This window comes from Lepidochelys kempii, chromosome 2 (assembly GCF_965140285.1).
Source record: "Lepidochelys kempii isolate rLepKem1 chromosome 2, rLepKem1.hap1, whole genome shotgun sequence".
Taxonomy (NCBI): Eukaryota; Metazoa; Chordata; order Testudines; family Cheloniidae; genus Lepidochelys; species Lepidochelys kempii.
Genome location: NC_136381.1, coordinates 255,649,270 through 255,669,021, shown reverse-complemented (window position 1 = coordinate 255,669,021; position 19,752 = coordinate 255,649,270). Strand labels below are relative to the sequence as shown.

The 19,752-nt window shown below is 42.3% G+C and overlaps 1 protein-coding gene across 2 annotated transcripts in view; it reads right to left on the bottom strand.

Annotated features, from left to right (window-relative positions):
- Window positions 1-13,800: 13,800 nt before the first annotated feature.
- The window catches only part of RHEB (Ras homolog, mTORC1 binding), a 60,733-nt gene continuing 54,781 nt past the window's right edge, over window positions 13,801-19,752 (bottom strand). For both annotated transcript variants that reach the window (XM_073334631.2, XM_073334630.2), the window contains one exon: window positions 13,801-14,288. In XM_073334631.2, coding sequence (XP_073190732.1) covers window positions 14,196-14,288 — 93 coding nt within the window. In that variant the 3' untranslated portion in view covers window positions 13,801-14,195. The remainder of the gene's footprint in view (window positions 14,289-19,752) is intronic.

Genomic DNA, 19,752 nt, shown 5'->3' with positions numbered 1-19,752 from the left:
AATTGTTAACCTACCTTATGCAGAAGCTGTAAGGAGACTTTCAAAGCATCAGGTGGAGAAGGAAGAGAGAGTCAGCACAGGAAAAGGGGAACGGCAGACACAACCTCATTCTATAAAGAATATGATAAACACTGAAGAAGGAAAAGGCAATGATATACTAATAATGAAGAAAGAAAAAAAGGTTTTTTTGCATTTATGATAGAAGTGATAAATTGTACATCACAAACTGGGGAAAAAATAAAACAATGAAAATTATAGCAAGAGCAATGGAAAAATACTTGTATGTTAGCAACTTGTCAATGGACCTTATTCATGAAGCTTAGAATGAAATTAGTGGTGAAATATGACAAGTATGGGGATCTCAATCTTTTGTTGGAATGCGCACAGTCTAATAGCACATGGTCAAGAACTAGAAAAAATATCCTGGAAATGAAAGCTAAACCGTATGTTGTGTGTATCCAGGAAACATGGTTGGTTGAAAAGCTTACATTTAAAATTCCAAGGTATATTGCCTTTAAGCAAGGCCAAAAACTAGGAAAAGGAGGAGGCATTTGTACTTTCATTAAGGAAAGATTAAGCTACATAACAGTAGAGAATGAAGAAGTAAGCCTAGAATATAATGCTATTGAGATCCCAATGCAGAAGATATTTCCTTAAGGATTTATATCTATAACCCATGCGGGAAATTAGAAAGTTTGGAGCTACAAGAAATAGTGAAGAATACTAAAAGACCATGTACTATATGCTGTGATCTAAATAGGCGTAATAAATTGTGGGGAAGTAAGACAACTGATAAAATGGTGCATGGTTAGAAAAGTTCACAGACGAAAACAATCTAGTGGTTTTCAGCTTTGGCACCCCAACTAGATTTAATGCAGCAGATGGTAGTTTTTCCTGCTTAGACTTGGGAATTATAACAGCAGATATTGCAAGTAAATGCAACTAGGAAAATATATAAGGAAGACAGAACTGGGAGTGATCATTTCCCCATACCTTGCCCTTGAAAAGTAATAAGTAAGGTTGAAGGTAATGGAAAATTACCCACCTGGAATTTAAAAAAAGCTAACTGGGAGCTATTTACAAGCAAATGTACTGAATTTGTGAATAATCAATGTGTGAGTAATGACATAGAACATTTCTGTGATAATGTGATAAAGGGATTAATAGTAGCAGTTACTGTAGCAAAACCTAGGACATTGAAGTACCCCAAAACTAAAAACTCACTTCCATGGTGGAATGAGGAATGCAAAATGTCAGATAAAGAAAGAAACAGTCTATACAAAAGCAAAAAATACAATGAATAGTGAAGATCTAATGAAGTCTGGGTAATATGATGGAGAAAATGATGAATGAAAGATTGGTTGCCTATTTGGAAAACATTGGAATTATACATAAGGAGCAGAGTGGTGTTAGGAGGGGAAGATACACCATTGATCACATTGCTAAATTAGAAAATGAAAATACAAAAATGTATGAAGCACAAGGGTTTCATAACAGTTGTCTTTCTAGATATTGAAAAGGCATATGACATACTATGGAGGGAAGGCTTATTGTACAAAGTAGGTGCACTAGGGATAAAGGGAAGAATGTCTAGGTGGATTAGAGACATTTTTTGAGCAAAAGGACCACGCAGGTCAGAGTTGGGAAAGTTATGCTGAAGATATATAATATTAAAAATGGTACTCCACAGGGAAGTGTTATCAGCCCAACCCTATTTAATATGATAGATAATCTCTCAAAACAAGTAAGTGCTGGAGTACATGTCATTCTACTTGCAGATGACTGTGCTCTGAGCGTTAGGAGCAGGAATATTGAGGAGGCAGAAAACGGAATCAAGAAAGAGTAATGAGAGACCTCAGACTGGGGAAAGGCATGGGCTTTCAAGTTCTCCATCGCTAAAACCAAAAGATTTATCTTTACAAAAAGGAAAGTTACAAAGGACTGTAAACTGTATCAGTATGGAGAACAACTAGTTAAAAGATTCAAATTCTTAGGAGTAATAAATGATACTAAATTACTCTGGAAAAATCATATAAGTTATGTTACAGATAAATGCACAGGAAGGATTAACCTGCTTAAAAATCTTGAGGGGACTAACCTGGGGGGTGGATAAGGAAACACTGCTGATGGTGTCCAGAGACTTAATCAGACCAGTTTTTGAACAGGGCTGCCAAAACTTCAGGTCAGCAGCAAAATCTGAACTTCAAAAATTAGATTTAATATAAGATCAGGCACTACGAATTATAACACCTATATATGTGCTACAGATAGCGTCTAGTGAAAAGTCAGGTACACTACAAATGAAACTACTGGACCTAACTCGCTTGGCCAAAGTTAATGGGAAATGCAACAATGAAAGTACCAAACAAATTTATGAAAATTTCTGGGAACTCAATAGGAGAACAATAGCACATGGCATTAGAACTCCACATACCCTTGAAGTTCAAGTGCAGCTGCAGGAGTTGAAAGCCATGGAAAAGCTGAATGAAATCACATCTTTCAGTCAGGGTAAAATTAGTTATGGATGGAAAGTTGCATTTCCAAACATTGATTTAGATTTATTTTTCTAAACTTAAGACTAAAAAAGAGGCAGTAGGTATTAAAAATGAAGTATACCAATCCATAGATGAAAAGTGGAGTTGGTCTTGTCAAATATATACAGATGGGTCCAGAACAGAAAACACAGGAAGAGTAAGGAGGGCATATTGTGTATCAAAATTGGGAATTAGTACATCTAAAAGAATACTTGACTATGTAGCTGTCATGACAGCCGAACTATTAGCCATAATGCTAGCATTAAACTGGATCTGGAATGTGTGGCCAGCAACAGCGGTCATTTTTTCAGGTTCAGTCTTATGGTGATTAAAAACAGGTGTCACGGTATGCAGAAGTGATATGTCTAATAAGAGGGTTAGTACAGATGGGGATACATGTATCATTAACTTGGATCCCAGGGGGATAACAGGGAATGAAATGGTGGACAAAGCAGCTAAAAATGCTTTGGAAGAAGTGGAAGGATTGACATAGAAATATCCTGGAGTAAACAGGAATTCAAAAGCCTAGTAACGTACAAAAAAATGTAAATGAGGAATGGCAAAAAATTTGGATTAATGAAAAAAGAGGAAGAAGATTTTCTGAATTGTGCCCTAGAGTGGACAATTCTGACAAGTGTCAGGGCCTCGATAGGACTAATAACGTACTTTTGTTTGGCATACTAACTGGCCCTGGGGGCGTAAACAAAAATATTTTTCGACTAAAAGGACACAAAGACGGACTATATGATTTCTGTAAAGTGGAAGAAACAATTGATCACCTTTCGTGTGTATGTCAGGGCTTTGATAAAGAAAGAAAAGCTTTTTGAGGCATTCAAATGTCTTAAGTTTAAAAAAATTACATTAGTAAAAACATCAGGGAAATGGAGTATTATTAAAAAGGTGCTGGGACATTACCTGAAAGACACAGGGTAGAGTGAGAGGATCTAAACGGCTGTGTACTGAGGAATTAGAGTTGGTGACAGCTATAGACTATTCAGTCAAGCCTGCTTTGCCACTAAAATAAGAAAGAGAAAAGAAGATGACTGCTGTAAGAGAATCTGCAGTCACTCACTAGGAGCACAGAAGTGGGGAGGAGAAAACCCAAGAGGAAGAATAAGACTTGGGATCCTAGCCCTGGAAAAAGGGTCAACCACACAGGAATTGTGGGGCAAGACAGCCTGAGGGGGCTGAGTAGAAAGAAGCCCAGGGAAACAGAAGCAAGGAGAAGGACTGAGCAGACATTTGCTGCTCATTATAGGGTCCCTGGACTGGAACCCGGTGTTGAGGCAGGTCTGGGTTCCCCTACCAGACACTGGGAAGTGGCACAGGATTGTTGGAAATGCCAACCAGACAGCTGATCAGGAAGAACTTTGTTACCCCAGAAGGGGAGACCACATATTGACCTGGCCAGAAGGCTGAGTCATGAAGGGGGAGCACCCCAAGTCATGGAGAGAGAGAGAGAGAGAGAGGGGTCACAGAGTGAGTAACCAAGGCTGCCAGACTGGGTGAGGGCTGAGCGCCCGATGTAGTCCCAAAGAGGCGCCACCTGCGGTGAGTGCATCCCTTCACAGTGCTACTCGCAACTTATAACATTTGAAACCATGTCTGCCGTGGGGGGCAGGATAAGATTTTTTTTTTTTTTGCAGTGAAATGCACCTTATGCTGTTGTGCCATTCATAAAGACACCAAATAATCAAAGACCCCCGCAGTGTCCGTATTGACAGTAGGCAGTGGTGTTGTAGCTGTGGTTGTCCTAGGATATTAGAGAGACAAGGTGAATGAGGTAACATCTTGTACTGGAGCAACTTCCGTTGGTGAGAGAGACAAGCTTTCAAGCTACACAGAGCTCTGCTTCCAGTATGGCTGAAGCGGTGTCGCTTGAAAGCTCATCTCTCTCACCAACAGCAGTTGGTCCAATACTAGATATTGCCTCACCCACTTTGACTCTGTGTATGGACAGTCCCAGTTTGAAAGCTCAAATCTTGTTGCTTTTTCAAGGTTTCACATTTTCACTGAAAAAAGTCCTGGCGTTCATCCTCAGTTCTGAAATGTTGCAAGAACTTTAAAGGTTGTGTCCTCCCACCAGTTAGCAATCGAATGCACACACTGTACTGTTTTCCCATCAACTCAGCCAGACATCAGAGCTGTGAGTGGATTTCTGAGCCATCCCTTGCACTTTGGGATGCAGACAACAGGGTAGAGCCTCAACTGTTGTAAACTTGGTGCAGCTCCATCCAAGTCTCTGAAGTAACACCGAGTTGAAGATCTCACCGAGTGAGTTGAAGATCTGGCCCATATATATTTATATTTTTTAATTGGGCTCATACTGTTTTATAGAAAGTAAATCCGGACACACGTACAGGTCAGAGTTTAATATTGGTATATAAACTTGGTTAGCATCCTTTCGTCTACAAGAGACGGTGTGAATTGCAGCCTATGATGTAGATGGTTTGCAACGTCTCATGTGACTGAATGGTCCACTCCAAGATTTACATCTAAACAGAGGCCTAAGCTTTCAAAAGTAACTGGTGACTTTGGGCATTCACCCAGTTTTCAAAGAGTGCGGAGCACCTGCTCTCTGAAAATGAGCCTCTCTTGGGTGTCCCACATTGTGCACCCCAAATCACTAGTCCTTTTTGAAAGTTCAGGCCAGAGTCCCTAGCAGATCGGAGTGCCCACACAGCCTACACTAGGCTACACTAAACCACCACCAACAGGCAGTCACTGTTTACTCTTCGATGCCCTTAGAAGGGGGACAGCCCACTAGCCATTTTTTAAGATAATTTTTAAATTTATTGGATGGGGGGAGGGGGGTAAGAGATTTTACATTTTGCATGCGTGCCAACAGCCCCCAAGTTCTTATCTGATCCTGCCTCACCCCCTAGGTGTAGGCCCCTACCACTTCAGGATTGCCCTCTATTGTGCAGAGAGAGAGAGAGAGCACACTGCAGCTGTGAAATGCGTTTTATCCAGCAAGACGGCCTTTAAATTCTACCTTTCAGTTTTCCCTCCACGGAGCTCTACGGGGAGGGGAAGGAAGCGAAGCATACCCCTGTGAGGAGCAGCAGCAGCCCACTTGGCTGACTCACAGAGACTAGATGTAAATTAGGGTGGCTGAAAACTTTTGACTTCCTGCAGTGACAGGAAAAATCATAATAAGCAAAGCTTGCACTGGGCAGCGGCTGCATCCACTCAGAACAATCCTCTTCTGAACATATGTAACCCTTTTGCCCGTCAGAGTTGGCAGCAACAAGGGCCGGGTTCAGTATCTAGGGGTTCCATTCCAATAACACAATGCAAAACCGGCTCGAGCCCCCACCCAGTGACCCGGGACAAATATATACCACCCCCGCTGGGCGCCTTTAAGAAGCGATCCTTCCCCTCTTGCAAGCACGGGGGGGTTAAGGGGCACCTTACGTGGTCCAAAGCCGATTGCCCCACGTCTCCATGGGGCTCCGCTCCACTCCACCAGCCGTCCCATGAATTGCTCCTCTCTGCCAGCTGCGCCCCATGAGCTGCTCCAGCCATCCCACAAACTGCTCCGCTCCACCAGCCGCTCTACTCTGCCAGCCGTCCCACGAGCTGCTCTGCTCCAAGAGCCGCTCTGCTCTGCTCGCCGTCCCGCAATCTGCTCCGCAATATATCTTCAGGCTCCTCCACTACTTAACACAACACTCAGTGATTTCAGCTCTTAGTAAGTTTAGCTCTTTTGTGATTTCAGCTTGTAGTAGGGAAGCCTCAGTGCTGGTACACCATTGGCCCAAAGTGAATTCAGCTCAGCAGCCTGTAACTAGACTCCTAATAGAATCAAAATTAGCTCTGATATTCCACAGTGGAAAGACGAGAAAGTGCAATTAGCATGTAAGACCCTCACCAAGTGGCCCATACCAGCAAGTATTAATACCTGTCCCCAGACTCTCTCCATTCACTGAGTTTTGGAACCCATGTCCCTTGCCTAGAGAGTGCTACTTAGTTGATGGCGAGTCCCTCCATAATAACAAAAGGCTAAGTACAGTTCCACTGTCCTTGATTCCCATAATCAGGATAATAATTTATCCTTCCTGCCCCAATAACAGAGAAACTGGGGATCCCACAGCAGCCAAAGTGACCATTTGGGCAGCTATGGGCTTATGCTGGGCAGGGTGGGGGTGGGTGTGCCTATGCAAATGAGATCAGCCCCTGAAATTCTTTTCCACAACTTGCCACAACTCACCACCAGATGTCAGGGTGGAGTTCATCCTGACTGCTTACATATGCAACACAGTTCACCAGCCAAGTACTAGAGAGCTTTCACTGGGGTGAATCAATCAAACCCGCTAACTGCAAAGCAGCTGATACCTGCAATAAGTGCATATTGCCCTGGAATGGAAGAATACATCTCAAAAGAACCACCATTTTAATCAAAGAGGGACATGCTATCAGGGGGTGGGGTGTCATACTGGGATCAGAACTAAGCAGTCCTGAAATTCTAATTCCAGCTCAGACACACACTGTTCTTATAGCTTCAAGCAAGTCACTCACCTTCTCTTCTTCAATTTCCCCCTCTGTAAAATGGGGCAGTAACACTTACTTGCTTACCTCTGAAATGTACCATGAGGAATAATGCAAGGTGCTTTGAACACGTGAAATACTGAGCCCCCACACAATGAGGCACCAATCCTGATCAGGACTTCTGGGAGTTGCTGTAAAACAAGTAATAATAAAAGTGCTAGTCTTCAAAACTTAGCAGAAAAGTCACTATAATTCAGTTGAAACCCTGTTGGGAGAAGTAGTTTCTGATTGAGACATCTAACGAGAATAACTATAATTTCCCAGGTCAACCAGTTCTCTCCTTAAAATGGGGTAAGATGGTTCATGGAGATGATAGAATATTTCTCAGCATGTTCTTTAGAAAGGCTTTCAATGCTAATTGCAGGCACATTCCGTCTGTTCTTGCTGTTTTTTTGCCATGACTGTGGTTACACACAAGTCTCTGATGAATAACTGAACATTAGATCAGCTGGCCCTGCACATCTCTCTGAACATTAGAGGGCCATTATCTTTGTGTTTCTAACTGGGAATGTGTTTAGGGACTGTCAAGTTTGAAAAGGAGCTTTGCTTTACTATGAAAAATCGATACAGCAATGACAAAGAGATATTGCCAGTATGAAAGCTGCTTGATACAATGAGAGGTCTGCCAGGGCTGGAAGGGACACACAAAAGTTTAGCTTATATCTATGTACAAAAACACTGAACTTTCCCAAAGGAAGAAGAGAACCGACAGACTTTGCAGCTCATTGCCTATGATGGCAAGAAGGAATGGAGGCAGCTATACATCCTTAGTTGGGGAGGTATGAGGCAGGGTGCCATGCAGACCCAATGGACACAGCTATACAGATATCCTAAGCGCACAAGTATCACCCACAGTGGGGATCAGGCAGTGCTCATAGAGCATCAGTGATGTGTGTTGTATATGACTCTCACGCTGAAATCAATAAACAAGATGCTTCCCTTGCTGAGCGCCTGGGTTTGTAGGCATGGTTTTGTGGGCACAGATATCAAAGCAGGGAAGACATCAAAACACAGCAATTAGCCACACAGCATGCTTTTAGGGAGCGGCTCATGGAAGGTTCACCCAGACCAATTCCCCTGAGTTCCATGCAGCTCAGCTACACGAATGCAGACATCAGCAATCACCCAGGGCCTTGCATACTCTGCACCTTCATGGCAGTACATTTTGCCACAGAACAGTGGACAGTGAGAGTCTTGATACAGTTTGGTTCTAGTCAGAGGAATGTTTATTGATTTCCAATTTTTGCATTTAGACTTAAAAACAAAGTAGTTTCTTTTCTGATATCACTCAGGAGAATGAGATGTGTGCCCTGGACATGACTCTTCAGGGATGACCTAGACAACATGAAGAGGAATTATTTATTCATTTCATAGTGGTGTCTTCCTGTTCTTGGAAGGCACCTCACATGTTAGGCACTACTGCAGATAAATAATAAGCAAGCAGCAGCAAGGAGCTGACCTCATACTTCTGGCCCAGACCAAGCTCACATTGGCTTCAAGTGGAGCTTTGAAAATGTGTAAAGCAGACACTGGAAGCTGTGAGTTTTGCCTCCATCTTTCACTTAGTGCTCTTGATGGGCCACTCAACTTAAAAATCCTGTATTGTAAACAGGAGTGTTTACCCACGTTACAAAAATAACACTTCAGGCAATTAGAAATAAAATTATAAAATGTTATTTCACATGTGATTACTTCAAGTCTTTATTTTCTTTCTGCACTTCTCAGACTCTGGATAGTGAAGATCGTGGTCTGCTTCACTGCCACAACCATAAGGTTTCAAACATTGCCGGGGAGCGTTTGTTTAAAAAACTGTTTTCATTAGACTTTTTGAAATCATGTGGGCACATTTCCATTGGTCTTTGGTTTTAATAGATATGATAATCTGCACTTATGCAGGATCTTTCATCATGCAAGAGTCTAGCAGCTCTCATGAGTAGCAATACTTATTGGGTGGTAGATCTGAGGAACAGCCAACTCACTTGCCCCGGAGAGAGTAGATGTCTCTAAAGATTCAAGTTGTTTTTTTTAATAAAGCAACACATTACTTGATTAAAATCTAGTTATGTGATCTGGGGTCACACAGGACTTCACAGGTAGCAGCTATATTGTATGCTGTCAGTATGTTGACTTCACTGTGGTAGCGTGAAGTTCTATAACCATTCTGAGGCAGCCATCAGCAGTCAGCTTGCGGATGTCTGGCAAACCCCACGGTAGAGGACAGCTGTGCTCCACCAAGCTGTATGTTACAGTAGCCCATGTGGAATACAGACACGTGGAATTTTCACCTAGGCTCAAGGGTCTCAGGCTTAGGGTGACCACCTTTTCAAAAGGCAAAACCAGGACACATGCAGGGGCCCCGTCCCCTGCCCCTCCTCTTTCCCTGAGGCCCCACCCCCTGGCCATGCCAGAAGCCGGTGCTAGGCCTGTCCCTCTCTTCCTTCTGGTGGCTATGTCCCCAGCTTTCCCTCTTGGTCCATCTGCTGCTGTGATTTTAGCCCCGTCTCACACTGAGAACGAGCAAAGGGGAAAGAAGTTCACAATAACTGGGGGGGCAAGAACCTCCTAACACAGATTCCAGAAAACAACCCCAGGCCAGCTGTGGAAATAGGGTAGGCAAGTAGTAAGAGGCTTTATATCCAACAGGGAGCTTTCAGATTATTCTGGAGGATAGATACAGGGAGTAGACTTGAACACATGCAAATGAAATCTGGGCTTTCTATCGGCTGATATATTTTATAGCAGGCTTCTATGCTGTGCCCTGGCTAGGGCAAGTTCTTATACTCCTTACAAGACCAGCCCAGGCCACCTGAAGGCAATATGGGTAACGGGATCAATGGAAAGGATAACAGAAAGCAAATGGCAAGGAGTGTTATTTAAAAGGAAGAAGATATTTCTTACTAGTGTTGTCCTGCCCCATCTGTATCCTTTTTCTCAGATGAGTCTCCAATGCCTCTGGAACTGCTGGTTTATGCAGTAGTGCCAATGGGATTATGTTACTTGTTTGCAAAGGGAAGCAGCAAAATCACCCCTTACAAAGTAGTCAAATTAACAAACTGAAATTACTGAAGTAAATAGCGAAAGACCAAACAATCCAGCTGAAAGAGCAGCTTCTTAGTCAAAGAACTAGTAAATAAGTTTAGTAAAGCTTTGAATTCTTTTCGACCACGAAGCAGGTTCTGCATTTATAACATTGTCATTAAAATACCAAGAAATCTGTTATAAATTAAGAGCATCATCCTAGGAAGGGAATTACAGACCTTGATTAGAGCTCTGCTATGCTGTAAAGTGCTATTTTTTATTCCTCTCTTCAATTGGTCAGCTTTACCTGGTATGCATTAAATAGATCAATAGTAGTACGCTGAAGCAGTGCTAAGGAGAAAACAGAAAACGGGTGACCACATCCTGTCCCTAGTGGTCACTACTGCCAGGGCTTGCTACACCAGTCCACACTGCGGCATGGAGGAACTAAGGGCTGAATTAACAATGGACACAGTTTGTAACTTTGACTCCGTGCTTTGGAATTTGTACTAGAGCCTTGGGACAAGAGGACAGCTGCTGAAATCCTTTGTTTTCATTTTGATTTAAAAAGGAAGGACATTCTCAGGGTAACATGACACCCGAGGAGGGGTGGGGCTAGAAGCCAGACACTCCTGACTTTTACTCCCAGGTCTGACAGACACTGTGGTCCTGGGCAACTCATTAAATCTGTCTGCATCAGGTTCCTCCATCCTCTGTAAAATGGGGAGAACACTCATTGGGATGGGTGGGGAGGGATCAGTCAGCATTTGTAAAATACTTTAAAGTTGAACAACACTATGATTATAAAAATACTATGATGGTATGAATAGTAACCTGTAGCTTGCTCCTCCTCCTCCACCGCAGGTTACACACAACATCAGTGCTACTCAGACTATAATCTACCAGTTGGGTACAATAAACCAGAGTCTACACTGTAGTCATGATCAGCGAGTGCAAGTTCTGATCCATCCTCAAGCTACGCAGGATTGTACCAAGTACCCCTAGTAAAACACTAATGGTGCAAACTATTTGGACCCTCTGCAGAACGCAGACGTACAAGATTTTATGTTTATCTGAAAAAGATGAAAAGAATCTGAAAATGGATACTTGGCATTTCTACATCACAGAAGCAGCTTTATTTATTTTTCAAATAAATCCCGATTTTCTCCAAGCTGACATTTGGCAATTATTACAATCTACTGAGTGGAGAAAATGAGGAATATTGTATGGAAACAAAACCAACCTCAACAATAGCAGCATTGCTGCTCTCTCATCTATATGCTAGTCACTCACATTAGGGGCCAGATGTTTGGATGTGGGAGTTTCATTCAAAGAAAGAATGATTTAAGGGAAGCCCAAAGCCAACAACTGCCCCTCCCCCCAGTCTGTCAGCACTTCTTGCACCAATCAGGCAGACTTTAGCACACGCTGCTCTCCCCTCTGAGCAGGAGTTCAATTCACAGGGCCAACCCTAAGGGAGCAGTCTCACTACTGCAAACACAGGGAAGCAGTAAGCTCACTTCTGCAGCTCCCTGCTTGCCCAGAAAATGAGAAATTGGGACCCACCAACTCCCACCCTGCCAAGCCCAAAAGGAAGGAGATTATTATTGCCTCAGGCACTTCAAAGCTGTTGGCTTTGCTGTGTCATAACTAGGCATCTTCTACATTGTAAGACATGGCTGCTCTAGGCTTTTCAGGGCTTAGTGACAAGACAGATCAGCAGGAAGTTGTCCATTTTCCTGTCCCTCCTCTCACTACATCCATTTGCCATATTCTGCTTGTGATCTCTACTCAGTGTTGGTGACCATCACCACTCATCTATCCCTAATGCTCTGCAGCTGCTGGAGAACTGCCTATCAAGTCAAGGGGTGGAAAAGCAACTCAGCTTTCCAACCCAAGCAGGGGAGGGCAGGTGGGGAAGTAGATTTCCTTCCATGGCCTTGGGTTCTGGTGTCAGATTAGAGAGAGACATGGAAGTGGAAATGGCACTCCTGTGCTGCAAAGGCCCCACGCAATCACCGGTTTAAGCCCAGCACCAGTAGCAATTGGTTAACTTCACATTTACTGTTGGTTAAAGCTGCCAGAAGGTTGACTCCATGAGCAAAAATTACTTATCAGTTATAGAATGCAATAAAATGTTTGTTATGTTCTTGGGGTGCCCCTTCCCCTATAACCAGGTGGGCAGCTCTGTCTCAGAATAATGCTGTGCCCAGTTTCCCCACACTGTGCCGCTGATAGCAACAAGGCTCTACTCTATTCTAGGGCCAGGTATTCTAAATTCAGGGCCACATCCAGGGGGCGCTGCAGAAGCGATGTGGGGAGTTACTAGATGTGGCACAAAACTTGTGTACAAGTTTTGCAAGAAAATTAAGCATAAGTGATAAAAATGGAACCACAACATAAAACCTACCTCCATGTGTCATAAGAACATAAGAACGGCCATACTGGGTCAGCCCAAAGGTCCATCCAGCCCAGTATCCTGTCTACTCACAGTGGCTAATGCCAATTAAATTCAAGCCAACACCTGAGACGAGCTACTTGACTATTTAATTGGTGACCTACAGAGCAAGGGAGAATATCTAAAACCTTCAGTGAAAGATGCAGTTTATTCAATAGCATGGACTGGGTCATTGCAAGAAACAGCTAAACCTCTTCTGTGAGGAAACCCTGTATGTGACTCAGCAGATTTTTGGCCACCTCTGAAAGATGCCACCCTGTTTAGCTGTAGAAGCCTTGGAGGTTTCCATCCCATTTTTATCCTCAGCTTCCAACAGAGATCTGAAGGTAGTGAAGAAAATGCACTACAATTGCCCATCATTCAAGAGACAAGATTGTTTCTCCAATTCAGCCTATGAAACATCTCCTTAGCTAGACAGGCCCATCCATTACCACTTCCCAAATATATTTAAAGCTTTGAACCTTCTTTAGAGTTATAGATTTTGAAACTTCCTGATTATGATTTCTGATATAGCTATAGTTAAAAGTTTTTAAACTTTCCATGGTTCAGGTCAATGATCCTGAACCTTTACAAGAATGGAAACATTTACCTTAATTGGTCCTGGCTGGTCTGAAAAGCAGGACAGATATGAAACCATTCCTCACACATGTCAATGGTGGTCTCAGTATGGAAAATGCATTTGGAAATGCCCTGAAAAATGCATGCCAAAATGTTCAAGGCACATGTAATTGCTTGCAAGAACCACTTTGAATTTATAACCCAGAATTGCGTCATTATTTCATTCTATTTTGAAAATACTGTCCCCACTTACAAGTCTGTGTAAACAGTTTATAATGGAAGTGTCAACAGATCCTTCATTATAGCTATATTTGAGTGGCCTCTACCAGATGAGTCATGTTAATTAGAAGAGTGGTGCTGTTAGCCTATTATTGCATTTGCATCCTTAGCACTTTCTTCCATCAAGTTAACAGGTGATACCAGAGTGCGTCATCCTTATCAGCGGATACACAGGTTCATCTGAGGTTGAAGTCAACCACCCAGGAGTTCTGCTAGAGGGGATGCTTCAGTCTCACTGTAGCAAACATTCTGAAAAAGCTAAACAAGTGATTGGCTTCAACATCCATCTCTATTAGTCCTGGGGGGGAGCTGGAGGCTAGTCAGTTTGTAGGAAAACCTGTATCAAGTTACTGCTACATTTATTATATCTTATGTAAAAACCAGTTAAACAGAGCAACACAATAAGGTTTGCAGCTATTTTATTTACAAGTATACATTTAACACAAAGAAACACTGATATCCAAGCCTAGTTAAGAGTAGTGTAACAATATGCATCATTTTGATTATTATTCTAACCAATAGACTACACTGAAAAATTAATGCCAGTAAAATTCTTGGTCATAATATTAAGAAATACAATATAAACTGAAAATATGATTGCTTAAAATTTGAAAATGGAAGTGAAGCCATTTACACAGGAGTCAGAGTTTAACATAATCTGAGGGGAAAGGCTCCAACCAACTGTATCTTTCAGGTTAAACAGAAGAAAAAAAGAAGCATAGTTTATCCTTAAAGATAATGGGCAGTTTGCTTCTTCAGGTAGAATGTATTCCCAGTGTTCAGGTTTTGCAGTGGAATTACATTACTGAGCATGACGACTTTCCTTGTGAAGCTGCCCCGTCAATCTTTTCTGCCTCCAAAATTATCCTCCTAAAAACGTCAACGGCAGTCTGCAAAGAGAGAGAAGTGTGATTAGTATGAAGGCTGCAATTATCACTTACTGAAAGAAAGACGACTTGGCACAGTTTTGCTGGCTACTCTAATAGACAAATGCATGCTCAATATGTCAAGTCAGGTCTCAAACAAATATGCTATGATTTGGGTAAGTAGGAAATGTAGGTGTAATTGAAATATTTACCACAAGAAACTCTTTGGAAAATGGGCATAACCCACCCAATATACATGCTTACATGGGGAAACATTTAAAAAAATATTCTGTAGAGAACAAGCGTTAACTGAATCGTCAAAACAAACAAAAAGCTAATTACTATAATTCTGCTTTGTATTGTAGCCATTTTGAATAGTAAGTGCTCATTGACAATATTGAAAGCTTATATACTCTGCCTCTCCAAAGACAATACACAAGTATAAATTGATTCACATACTCCAAGCAATACTACTACAAGTCAGACTAGAAGAGACGCTATCTCTGTAAAGCTCCAAGTAATTTAACATCAAAGGGAGAGAAAAAAATGGAGGAAGACAATTCCAACTGAAATTAAAAAAAATAATTCAGTAGAGGGTTGTGGTTTTAAGTGTCTTGGGTCCTTTAGGCATGCAGAGGGAACATTCCTACATTACACTACTCATTTACATTTTATTGCAGTGACTACCATCAGACACTGCCTAGTTCACAAGTATTGTCCAAGATGAGGCGTCCTGTTCAGCTCTACCAGGATGGGGCAATGAGATTTGACAACTGCTGCAGGAAAATGCTCCAGAGATAAAAGAAGACACTTGAATTTCAAGGGACAGTATTTCAAACCAAACTGGTATCTAATTTGAACCAAAATCCTTTTGAAAAGAGTTAATGTGAGCAAACCGTAAATATTCTGACAGGTTCAGGGCTTACATTATACATATGAAACCTCAGACTGCAAAACAGCGAGCATTAACATATGTTGGTTGCATGCAGCCATATGTTATAAGCTTGCCACTTCCTTATACAGTTGAGGAAAACAATCCAAAACCCCTGAAAAAAACACAAAAACTGTTCAAATTAACTGTGTGTAGGCATCCTCATACACATCCCTTCAGCAGCTAAGAGTAACTGCTATTCTCTGAGCAGGAATCATCTTTGAAGTTATTGATTCCACCTAGAACTCCTTACTGGACCCTCCCCTGGCTAGGCTGAACAAGCTTAGGATACAGTAATCACTGGATAACATTTTTCCAATCTACTTGATGCTATTCCTCTCAGATTAGTTAGGAAGCCCCTTGATAAGGTGAGCAGGTGAGGGAGAGACTATCATGTCCTCTGTGCTTTGGACTCACCCTCCAGCTGTGGAGAGGATCCACATTGTTATTCTACCGTATGCGATCCTGACCTAGACAGTAACTTGGTGGGCAGAATGGATCTGTGCAAGGACACAAAGGAGTGGCACCTTTACTAGGGTCAGAACTAGGTATAAGCTTAAGTCCTCATCTGTGAGTTACAACCTGCTGGACTAGGAACTGGACAACTGAATCAGACACTCCTTTTCAATGTAAGTAGGGGCCTGATTCATTCGAGAGCTTAGGTTTCAACAGATTTGACAGAAGTGGTAGACTGAACATTTGACTAGTTTACAAAAGTTTTCATGAAAACATGAAAGTTACTCTAAAATGCAGAAACTTCAAGCCTCTTTAAACTTCCCCCAGTGGTTACTCTTCACTTCAAAAATTCCATTAAATGAAGCACCAGTGTACTTATGTGGACTGAGAAACACTCTGAATAAGGGGGTTTAATGTCATGACACATTCAGGTTGAAGGATTATTGAATACTAGCCCACTCTGAGAAATAGTCACCCCTTTACAAAAGTTAATATGCTAAAATGGAGCATTCCATTGGACCTCCTAGAGGGATTCACTTTGTATGGTTAGACTGGAGACTCTGTAGATAATAGGTTGCTGTGTTTTTGTATATTTTATAGCAGTAGTCACTTTAATAAATATTCTTTTCTACATAATTATCCTAAAGTCAATAGTGATGCTGAACTCCTCATCTTCATTTTGGGTTTCTGAGGACAGCATTGATCATGTTAAAGACAGACATTGGTATTCTGACTAAGGGAAGTTTGGTCAAAAGCCAATGTTTCCCTGTGTATCAATTTTTAGTCTATCCAAGTGTCATTACTATTATAATTTCATGAGCACCAAGTTCCGTTTGTATAGAAAAGAATAGAATAGAAAAGAATATTCCATGTTATATGGAAGCAAATGTATGAGAACTGGAAGAAGCTGGTACAAGACACTATAATTTGTTTAAAATAAACATGCTGAAAAGCTGTGTGTGCTCTGACCTGGCAGTTATTTCTCCAGTAAGGTACAATTTTTAGTTGGCTCACTTCTGAATAAATTCCACTGGACTCCAATGGCCCCACAATCTTAAAGTAATTATAGTAAGACCATAGCAGGCTGAATTCGATGTATAGCCTCTCTCATATTTAACACTGTGTGTTGTGTAGAGTCTCAGGAACCATTAAAATACTAATCAATACAATTTTCCAAGCAATCCAAAGGCAAACTGACATAAGTGGCTGATTAGTCAAATTACACAATACATTTCCTGTGCAAACTGGATTTTAGCAGAGTCCTGGACAGGATTACAGATCCCATCAACTACTTTCTGCTGATAAATTTTCCTTGGGCGACAACTCAAAGGAAAAAAAATCTAGTCTGACCTACAATACACTTAACACTTATGTAAACAGTTGAAATTTTATTTTGGCTCTAGCAGACACTATTCTCTACATTCCTGACTGGAAACAGCTATTTTTAAAAAAGAGCACTTATTCTGTCAAATGAGACGAGACTATGTTATTTCTCAGACAGATTGTTCATCTGGGCCACTCACCAAGATGTAGGTGGCCAGTGAATACATTTAAAAAGTTTTAGTTACATACATTCTTTATGGATCTTGTGACAAAGTTCCTCCTCTACCTTGGTGCGTCTTGCGCTTATTAGCGGATTTGCTCACCTCGGAGATTCATGGCAGCCCTCAGTTTGGCTGTTTTTGTGAACCCACAGTCCAGGTCAACTCCTCCTGTGTCTGACCAGGAGTTGGGAGGTTTGGGGGGAACCTGGGCCCGCCCTCTACTCTGGGTTCCAGCCCAGGGCCCCATGGAATGCAGCTGTTTAGAGGGCCTCCTGGAACAGCTGTGTGACAGCTACAACTCCCTGGGCTACTTCCCCATCGCCTCCTCCTAACACCTTCTTTATCCTCAGTCCTCCAACAGTATGCGTTCTCACTCTCAGCTCCTCACATGCGCACCACAAACTGAAGTGAGCTCCTTTTTAAATTCAGGTGCCCCGATTAGCCTGCCTTAATTGATTCTAGCAGCTTCTTGATTGGCTACAGGGGTTCTAATCAGCCTGTCTTAATTGTTTCCAGAAAGTTCCTGATTGTTTTGGAACCTTCCCTGTTACCTTACCCAAAGAAGAGGGACCTACTTAACCTGGGGCTAATATATCTGCGTTCTATCACTCTCCTGTAGCCATCTGGCCCGACCCTGTCACAATCTACAAAGATCAAGAATACATTTTCAAGCTGGTAAATCTTTTCAGCAAAACAAGGTTATGAGATGACTCAGACAGGAGCCACTGTTGCATGAACAATAGTGTCTTCATTGGGAACCACTTCCCTACCTCACAGGGATACTGTGGTGCTGTTCAAAGCAATTGGTCATGTATACAATACAAACTTTTGTCAGGGGCTGGATAAGCTGTACTGACAGGAGCACAGTTTGGCTAGCATAAGTGGTGTCTACACTAGGAGCACTTGCCAGTATAGTATACAGATATGGCTATACCAGCAAAGTGCTCCTACATATTGATCTGGCCTTTGATAGTCTGATGAATGATGTCAGTTGTGATCAGTATTACTGAACTTTGGTCAGCCATTTGACCATGTTGACTTCTTTCTAGGACTTGAGTTTAGTTTTTTTCAAATTGAGAACAGCACAGAAAATGGTAGTAGTTAGCATTAAATCCAAACTTTGAGTATAATCAAATCTGCAGAAAAAGGTATTTCTACTTAATCTTATATAAAAGTACTACAGGCTTTAAGTCTGTTTGCTCTTCCTTTGTTACTAATACACTTCATCTAGGATTGCTTATAGGCGCTTGTTTCCATGGTGGCGAGCTTGGAGGCAGTTATTTAAGCCTACTTCCACATGACCGCTGCACTTTCCTCTTGCTGGGAGCTAGAATCCGAGAACTCTGAAATACATCTCCAGTTGCCAGCTGCAGTCAGTGTGGTTGTAGGGTGGAGACTACACAACAAGAGACTGAACAAGTCTGTCCCTGGAGCTAAACACCAAGCTTGAAATACAATATGACAGATGTTACGTTATGTCTGAAGTCCAGCTGCATTCCCTTATCTTCTGTTCTATGTCACATTCTAGGGCTTTCTTTCCTCCGCTTTTGGAAGATTACAGAAATTGAAAACTACTGAGAACACCATAAAAGCATAGTTCTTTGAACTCATGTTCTGCATTTAGGTTTGCGTGAAATGTTTCGATTGGCTTCACAGTCTGAGTGCCCTATAAGCTTTTAATGTGTTTTGGTACAACAGCATTTTACATCTTCCAAAAGAGGAGGAAAGAAAGTCCTAGAATGTGACATAAAACAGAAGATAAGGGAATGCAGCTGGACTTCAGACACAACATAACATCTGTCATTTCAAGCTTGGTGTTTAGCTCCAAGGGCAGACTTCTTCAGGCTCTTGGTGTGCAGTCACCACCCTACAAGCATGCTGACTGCAGCTGGCAACTGGAGATGTATTTCAGAGTTCTCGGATTCTAGCTCCCAGCAAGAGGGAAGTGCAGCGGTCATGTGGAAGTAGGCTCAAAGAACCGCCTCCAAGCTCGCCACCATGGAAAGCTGTACCTATAAGCAACCCTAGATGTTGCTATCTGCAGTTACAGCAGGGAATTACAACTTCAGATGCTTTTTCTGCCCACTGCCGTCTTGAACTGGACTCCTATGTAGACCAGTTGAGATGGAGACAAAAACTGCAATTTGTGATCCAGCTATGGCTCTCCAGAAAGGAATCTACTGCAGCCATAGCTTCCCTTGCCTGGTGTTCTATCATCAAAAGGCTGCTGCAAGCTTGGTCGGTGTTCTTGGCTACAGCCCCACCCACCCGGAGGGAAAGTTCTCAAGCTTTGGATTCATACCCCCCAGGGCAGGCGGGGCTTGGATTTTGGCCCCCCTCCTGGGGCAAAGGGGCTCAGGCTTAGATCCCCCTTCCCGGGGTCGTGTAGTAATTTTTGTTGTCAGAAGAGGGTCACGGTGTAATGAAGTTTGAGAAATCCTGATCTAGGCAACACGGTTCCCTCTTCTATGGGGGAGGGGGAAGAGGGACCAATAGGATGGCCTACAGTTTCAGCAAATGGTTCACAGTCCTTTGGAAAACACTGAGTTTGTGGGAC